Source organism: Physeter macrocephalus, chromosome 15 (assembly GCF_002837175.3).
Source record: "Physeter macrocephalus isolate SW-GA chromosome 15, ASM283717v5, whole genome shotgun sequence".
NCBI classification, from domain to species: Eukaryota; Metazoa; Chordata; class Mammalia; order Artiodactyla; family Physeteridae; genus Physeter; species Physeter macrocephalus.
Window position 1 is genome coordinate 33,536,677 of NC_041228.1, and position 8,715 is coordinate 33,545,391.

An 8,715-nucleotide genomic window follows, 5' to 3' on the forward strand; every position below is an offset into this window, starting at 1 on the left:
GGCAAGGGGCAAACTGAACATACATTTGCAGTTTATTACCCTATGGGAGTACTCTGCCAATACATTTACGTGATAAACAGGAGGCTGAGAACGTCCCAGCAGGCTAAGGCAGTCTCCCAAGGCACTTGGCAGCGTTCCCACACAGCAAGGGCCACCCACGTCTTCAAGGTTCCGCGACGGGGTCCCTTTGCCTTTCAACTGGTTGAACACTCCGCTAGTTGATGCAGTTCTTTGGGATTCTTCGACTTCCGTCCACCTGTCGGATGCTGTCTGTGACGTTAATGGTGACTTCTCTTCCAGACGTCCGCTTAGCGTCTCTTTTAGCCTGTTAAAAAGTTTAAACACGGTGAATTGAGTTACTAGGAAATATCCAAAGGTCCTGACATTTGCATTCATCTCTTGAAGTTGTTACACACACACACAGATGCAGGAAGAACGACCCACAAGGACACATGCACATATACTCCTTTTCATAGGCTGCTCTGTTGCATCTCTAATACCAACCTAGTGCAGAGCTTGGCATAGAAATGCTCGGTAAAGCACCGTTGAATGAATGGATGAATGAATTGGCAAAGGTGCATCAAAGGGCAATGTGATTCCATATATATGAGTCAGCATGCGGTATTTGTTTTTCTCTTTCTGACGTACTTCACTCTGTATGACAGACTCTAGGTCCACCCACCTCACTACAAATAACTCAATTTCGTTTCTTTTTATGGCTGAGTAATATTCCATTGTATATATGTGCCACATCTTCTTTATCAGGAATAAAGAGGTAGACAGAAAATGGACTTGAGGACATGGGGTGGGAGGGCGAAGCTGGGGCGAAGTGAGAGTAGCATCGACATATATACACTATGGAATGTAAAATAGAGAGCTAGTGGGAAGCAGCCGCATAGCACAGGGAGATCAGCTCGGTGCTTTGTGACCACCTAGAGGGGTGGGATAGGGAGGGTGGGAGGGAGATGCAAGGGGGGGGATATGGGGACATGTGTATGCATACGGCTGGTTCGCTTTGTTGTGCAACAGAAACTAACACAGTATTGTGAAGCAATTATACTCCAATAAAAATCTATTAAAGGGCTTCCCTGGTGGTGCAGTGGTTGAGAGTCCGCCTGCCGATGCAGGGCACACGGGTTCATGCCTCGGTCCGGGAAGATCCCACATACCACGGAGCGGCTGGGCCCGTGAGCCATGGCCGCTGAGCCTGCGCATCCGGAGCCTGGGCTCCGCAACGGGAGAGGCCACAACAATGAGAGGCCCGCATACCGCAAAAAAAAAAAAAAAAAAATCTATTAAAAAAAGGGGCAATGTGAGAGGTTTCACAGCTGGCTTTGGTAGAGCAGCTAAGGGTGTGAGCTTTGGAGTCAGACAGACTTTGGTTTGAACACTGACTATATAATTTCACTATGGGCAAGTTTTTTCTAACCTCTCTAACCCTTAGATGAGTTTCCTCATCCGTAAGATGGAGGATAATAATAGTACCTAATGCATAATGTTATTATAAGGATTACCTAAGGTAATGAATGTAAGGTACTTAGCACAATGCCTGTCATTAACTAAAAATGAGGGGAAAAAAAGACTTAATAAGTATAATAAGTAAAAAGTAGGATATATTATCCATTTCTTTTTTCAATTTTTTTATTGAATGAAAGATTCTTTAAATTCCATAGTGCCTTACAATTTTCAGAAGTTTCACACACATGATTTCATGTAATCCCATAATAACCCTTTTTTCCCCCAACCTTATATTTCCCCTCCCTCCTTAGCTCTCCCCACTGGTAAGTTTGGCTAGTTTGTTCTCTAAATCTGTAGATTATCCACTTATAAGTGAAAATAAGTGAGGAAAGTCCAGAATCTATATTAAATACTAAAGTATTGACTAAACTGCAGGTTCTTCAAGCATATGTGCACAATCCTCCATTCCCCCCCAAGAGAAGACAGCTGGACCACTGGGGGGTCATTCTGTGCCCGTTCCATTCAGTGATATGTGCTTGGAGTGAGCCTGAGACTGGCCTCACGAGTTGTCTCCATCGGGGATGGACAGAGATGTGTGCCCCCAACCCCACTCCAGGAAGGCCCTCTGCCCAGCTGCAGGGGGTGCAGCAGGCAAATAGCCTCCAGCTGTCCCTTCAGGGCGGCCTCAGCTGCAGAGAGACCCCTCATCCAGGGCCTTCCCTTCCTAGGTGGCCCAATGCAGGGGTATAAACGCCTGGCCATCTGACCCAAAGCAGGACAGCTCTGACCTGCCATTTAGCTTCAGAGCTTCCCATGGGGTGGGGTCAGCTGAGGCTGTGGGCGGGCCTGCATTGTGGCTCCACTTCTCCCTCCGCCGGCTCCTGCTTCCGGCCCTCCCTCCCTCAGTGCTGACAGGGCACTTCCCAAAGAACATCTCATATAATGACATCTCAGAGTCAGCTTCCGGGAAAACAGTCAGTCTCAGATCTGTGGGAGCATCTCCCACAGCGTGAGCATCTCCCCATTCTGGATATGAGCGCAGTGTTGATAGATGCAGATTTTTCATATAACATGGTCCCTGCACATAAGCCAAGTATCAATACTTCATCTGTAGTGCATCCCAAGAAATGGTGGTCTATCACACCACTGGAGAAAAATAAATTGCTCTATTGTATTTATCAGCAAATGATATGCAGGTTTCTAACAGAGCACATATATCCTGTGTAGTAGCCGCTGGTGATGCCCCTCTCAGATTCCGTTTACTTGGCTGGTGCATCCATCCCTCAGCTGCTTTGAGTTTTGGCTGCTAATCACTCAGAGCTGCACCTTTCTTTTGAGACTTGCCCTCATCTGATCAGAGTCACCTCATCCAGAAATACCAAAGAGGTTATACCCTGATTTCCAGAGACAGCCTAAAGCCAATGCCTGATTATTGGGAATATAAAAGCTGGTCCTTTTGCCTCAAGGGGGTATAAATCTATGATGCCATTCATGCTCTGGAGTTCCCTTTGGGATCAGGCTGAGGCTACACTACAGCTGTTCAGTTGAGCTCACGTATTTGCTGAACTCGGTCCTCTGCCCTACCTTGTTTCCCACTACCTTAAGGGATTCTTTCACCTGAGACTATGCTTTCACTCACTTACTTGCACAAGAATCCTCATCTCAGGCTCTGCTTCCAGGGACCCTGACCTAAGATAATATTCTATGGGTAATCTGAGGGATGTTTAAGGATCATTTTGACTATATGCAACTTTAGCCTTATCCATTGATTTCACGAGATAGGATTTCATTGTTTTCCTATTCAAGTTCCCAGTGCCTAGCACAGACTGAGACCTAAGAGGTCCTCCATTTAACTTTGGTTGAATAAATGGATGAATGAATGAACACACACCATGCATTTCTTAACGTACCCCTGCTTTAACAATCAGAAGTCAATGCTGTCTAAGGACTTAGTCTTCATGCTCAGCTCCTCCAAGCCTGAACTGGCACTAGGGCCTAGCAGTGACTTTTATGGGTTTATTTTCCCCTAAAAGCAGAGAACTCATAAAGTCTCACAACCAATTTTGTTTCCGAAAGAAAACGGTGGCAATTATGAGGCTAATTCCATCTGATTTCCATTTCGGGTGTTATTGCCTAAAAGCTTCGAGGACTGGGACATGGAATAGAGACACAGAGGCCTTATTTGAAATGAGCCAAGTTGAGGGCAGCATTCCCCTCAAACCGGTGGGCAGAGGTATTGGCAAGATTTCACAAAAAGTTATTAAAGAGTCTACACAGAAAGTGCTCTGCTCTAAGTTTCAGTCTGCCTTCATAGGCTTAAAAATTCAAGCAAACTTTCAATAGTTGGATGATTCTTAACTTTTCAGCCTGTTTAAGAATCAAAGGCTACAAAATTGTCATTCCCAGAACAGCCGCAGAATATGTATGGCTTGCATCTCAAGTATAGTGGGGCAATCTCTTAAATCTGTGTAGCAAAAGCCTGACAATGGAGGTGTTCAGAGGACAAGCTTTGGGGCCAGGCAGACCTGGATTTGGCACGAGGTGCCATGAGTTAGCTGCGTAAGGCATTGCTTTAACCTCTGAATCTCAGTTCCCTTATCCAAAAGCGGGGATAATGCCTCCTTCTTAGTGGGTTTTGTTTGTTTGTTTGTTTGTTTTTGGGGGGGAGAAATTGAGCATGTCACTTAGCATTAATAGGGTGATCAACTTCTCCTGACTTGCCCAAGACTGTCCCATTTTCAAACGGAAAGTCCCACATTCCAGGAACCGCCTCAGGCCCCTGCAAACCAGGACAGTTAGTTGCCCCAATTACATAGCTTTTGACATTAATTCTATTCACAGAATAATGTCAGTCAAACGTACCAAATTTAAATCAAAAACTTTCTTGTTCTACTGAAACCATGACTATTGCTACGACTACTTCTAAATACCAATAATAATAATAACCCTATAAGATCCACATTTGGATAAAGAACAAACTGGACTTCTGTATTCTAATGATGGGCACAGAAGGTTCCAAGCCATAAACAAATCCACTTTCAAATAATTACACTATATTTAATTTGGCAAATTGAACCATCAGAACAACCATGCATTGACTTGAAAGTGTTTTATAAAAGAGAAACTTCCGAGTCTGAGACCTCAGAGAGGCACCCACCCTTTTTAAAGCAGCGCGATTATCTAGGAGGTTGGTAGTTGCTGAAATCTAGTCACAGCTTGGAAACCTCAGATTTGAAGCCCAAATGAGAGGGACAAAGATGAATGAGAAAGAGAACCACCATACCAGATAGTTTCTCTAGAAGTTCCAAGAAAGAAGTTGCTTTGCCCTCCTCTGAGAAAAGAGCTATATAGATACACGGAAAAATTACACCATGTGTACCTCTGGGACTATGACATTTTGTACGACATAGATATTTTCCCCTCTGATGTGGTTTTTAGCCAGCCAAACCTTTTAACAGCCAACCCCCTTTATTCAATGACAGTAAAAGAAAACATGTCCCTATTGCAATTACTGGCTTAAAAAATAATCTTATACTTCCCAACTCAATGCTGAGAGAAGCCTATTTAGTACCTTTTCCTTTTGCAGCTGTCTGCTAATTTCACTTCTAAAATTCTTGTTTTGTGAGTTTTATCACCATTGATTTTTGTTAATGGGCCACACTCTTGTTTCTCACCTGGTTTTACAGCTTTTCTATTCCTCCCTTGCCTCATTTTAACTTCTGCAGGTTTAGAATCATAGATTTTAGTCCTCTTGATACTGCCTCTTTAATTAAAAGTCACTCATTGGCTGCCATTTCTCAAAGGTAACCAGATTGACTGTGATAACCTCCTGGCAGATGGACGTGTTTCTCTTGGGGTTTAGAAGTCAACGACCCAGCTCATTCTCGTGGAAGGAGGCCCGGACCCAAGAGGGCAGCTAAAGTCAGCTCACCTTTTCTCATTTTCTCCCAAATGGAAAGAGCAATGTTCTCTGCTTTAATTTGACTGCACAAATATACCTAACACAGGGCTGCACCAACCTTTTCACAGTTCCTTTTAGACAAGGAAGAAAAAAGGCTTACTGAGTTCATGATTTATCAGACACCAACTTTCTGCATAATTAGTATTTTTTAATTATAGAAATGATACATAATTATGGTAAAAGAAATTCAAAGAGTAGAGAAAAAGCACAGTGAGAAGTAACACTTGTTCCCACGCTCTGGCCACGCTGTGTTTTCCCCAGAGGTAATCATGGCCAGTCATTTCCTAGGGAGCATTGCAGGGATTTTCTAAGCAGACACAGTATGGGGCCACCTTACTCTCTCTCCTAGTATTCTGTACTTTCTTCTTGGCCTTTAACCAGACTTTGGATTATATATTTATTTGCTTGTTTACTTATTTCTACATCTTCATCAGATTAAAACTTCAAGGAGGGAGGGACCCAGTCTGTTGTGTTCACCACAGTGTCCTCAGCGTCTAACTTAGCGCTCATCACATACTAGACCTCTGACAAATAATCTGACGAAGAACATGTGTGCGAAGATACATCTTCAGAAAGAAAGAGAAAAAAATCCTGGGGAACAGAACCTGTCTGCATTGCCCTGCCTAAACATTCTAGAACTTTCCTAGGATTTCAATCGTGCTCGTGATTGATTGTTCCTTGCACCATCCCTGAGACACGGCCAGGAATGTAGCTGTGTTCACTTTTCCCGAGGAGGCAACTGAAGTCACTCAGGCTAAAGCAATTTGCTTGAGGCCAATGTCAACAGAGGTGGTGAGTTGAACTAAAGATGGCGGGAGGCTGGACATGGACTGTGGGGGCCTCACCCCAGCCTCCCACAACTACCAGTGCTCACACTAAATTCTCCACCATTTTGCTTCAGGAAATGAGAAGGAAGATCATGAGGTTTAGAGGCAGACAGACCTGGGTTTGAACTCCAACACAGCCAAGTCACTATTCCGTCTGCCACGCTGGCCAAATACCTAACCTTCCCGAGCCTGTTTTCCCAGCTGGGGAATGATGCTACTTACCACTCAGAGCTGTGAGGGTTAAAGAGGATGCCATCTATATAGGGTGTCTGGCTCACAGCAGACACTCTGACAACGTTAGTTCCTTCCTCTCTGCCTTCCTAAAAGATTAAAGCCTGAGCCTTGTCAGCTGCAACTCCAGACATCTTTCTTCTTTTCAGTCAAGTCCCATTAAAAGGAGACACACAATAACAGACTTCGAGCTGTTCCCAAATTCCATGAATGTATTTGCTGCTGCTTCATAGGCATTAATGAGAGGTCATTCAGGAAACATTGGCTCTTAGCCACTCCACCAAGGGCCAGGATGCTAGCCTCCAGAGGCAGGGATCAGACTATGCCTCAGGCAGAACTCTCAAGAACTCCCCAAACCTCAAGCAAATCCTGTGCAGACCACAGCCACTTGTACTAATTCAGGCTAACTCAGTCTAGGGGTTTTTATCTATCAGGTATCGGATGCCAAAGGGAGTTGTTGCTTTTCAACTTAAACCTCAGATAGATCAAACACTAGGAGGGCAGTAGAACCTGCTGTAGAAGAGCAGCTGGGCTCCAACCGAACAGTCATCAATCACTAAAGGTGGGGAAGGGGGTGAGTGGGGAGTGGAGCCATGGGAAATTTTTCTAATCTTTTTTTTTTTGGCTGCGTCCAGTCTTACTTGTGGCATGCGGGAATCTTCGTTGAGGCCTGTAGGATCTTTCGCTGTGACACATGGGCTCTTTGCTGCAGCGCGCGGGCTTCTCTCTAGTTGTGGCGCCCGGGCTCCAGGGTGCGTGGGCTCAATAGTTTGTGGCACTCAGGCACTCTAGTTGAGGTGCAAGCTCAGTAGTTGTGGCATGCGGGCTCAGTTGCCCCGGGGCATGTGGGATCTTAGTTCCCTGACCAGGGATCGAACCCGCAGGTGGATTCTTAACCACTGGACCATCAGGGAAATCCCAATTTTTCTAATCTTAATGAAGTCCTAGGCCGACCTCATTCAAGCAACAATCAGTGAGTACATACTAGGTGCATACCCCTGAAGCAGGCTCAGGGGGCAAGGGAAGAATACAAAGAAGAAGGAGGTCTCTGCCCTGAGAGTCTTCTAATTGAATTGGTTTTTCTGCAGACCCTTAGGTGAATTGCAATTCTTCATCTACATAAGGTAACAGCTGATATATAGATGCATTGTGGAAATCACCACACAGACACACACACACACACACACACACACACACACACACACACACACACACACACACACACACACACATATCCCTATGCTGCTACATTGCTTCCTTTTCCCAGGCTTAAACTAGAATATGCATCAAAGTGTCCTTCTAAGAGGTTTCCCTCTCTGGCTGTCCTCAATGGTTTCTTTTTTTCGCTCTCCTTTTAACGTCATGTTTTTGTTTCTCTAGGAGAAACTCATATTTATTTTCCAAACTTTCCTCACGGATCTCGTATTACCACCAACCAGGAGAAATTCTGGGCTGGTCCCATCCTCCCTTCTGGATTAGGCCTCCCTCTTTGGTCACATCCCCGTCTCTGAGGCTTCACCTACCTTTCCTGGACCGCACCAAGCCTTTTGCTGACAGTCAGACACTGGAGGGGGTGAGGGGGAGGGGTGGGCAGGAAGCACAGAAAGACGAGGCTACTTAGCTGAGAATCAGTCCAGGCATCAGCTGATTTCTTTGGCAAGGTCTGGCCACTTTGCCAAGAATAATAAAGCAACTAAAAAGGATGCAACTTCTGAAGACGTGAAGGCTCACTGGGAGGCCAGCCACAGACTCAGAGCTTCGTCTGCCCCGAGCTACATCCGCCATCCACTTTTCTACCTTAGCTGAACACTTGAGGCGATACCTCTGGAGGAGAAAAACAAGAGTCCTAAGCCTGAAGAAAGGGCACATTCACGTTGGAGGGTAAACGTCTGGAGGCAGCCCAGAGTTCCTAAGCAATTAATTAGCAGGAGAGAACAAGCAGCTACAGAGATTCCCCGAGCGTTGTTTGCTGAGCTCAGGGAAGGCTGGGGGAGGAGACAGTCCATGATTTATCAGATGCTGCACAGTCAGAAAGGTCCCCAGTGACTGGAGCAAACCAAGGTTTACTAGAGAAAGAGCGCCCCACTGAGACCGTTCCAATTTGTGAGACATCATTTTTGCCACCATCTTTCTGCCAGTTAGCACCTATTAACACTGGGCATGAGGCAGGGGCTAGAGGGAATTGAAAGAAGAAGATGTGGTTTGTTCGGTGAGACAGAGAGTGGAGAAGGGCTCCGA

General features: G+C 45.4%; 1 protein-coding gene across 1 annotated transcript in view; it reads right to left on the minus strand.

Annotated features, from left to right (window-relative positions):
- Nucleotides 1–214: 214 nt before the first annotated feature.
- The window catches only part of BAALC (BAALC binder of MAP3K1 and KLF4), an 83,652-nt gene continuing 75,151 nt past the window's right edge, over nucleotides 215–8,715 (minus strand). The window contains exon 3 of the mRNA XM_024129981.1: nucleotides 215–325. Coding sequence (XP_023985749.1) covers nucleotides 215–325 — 111 coding nt within the window. The remainder of the gene's footprint in view (nucleotides 326–8,715) is intronic.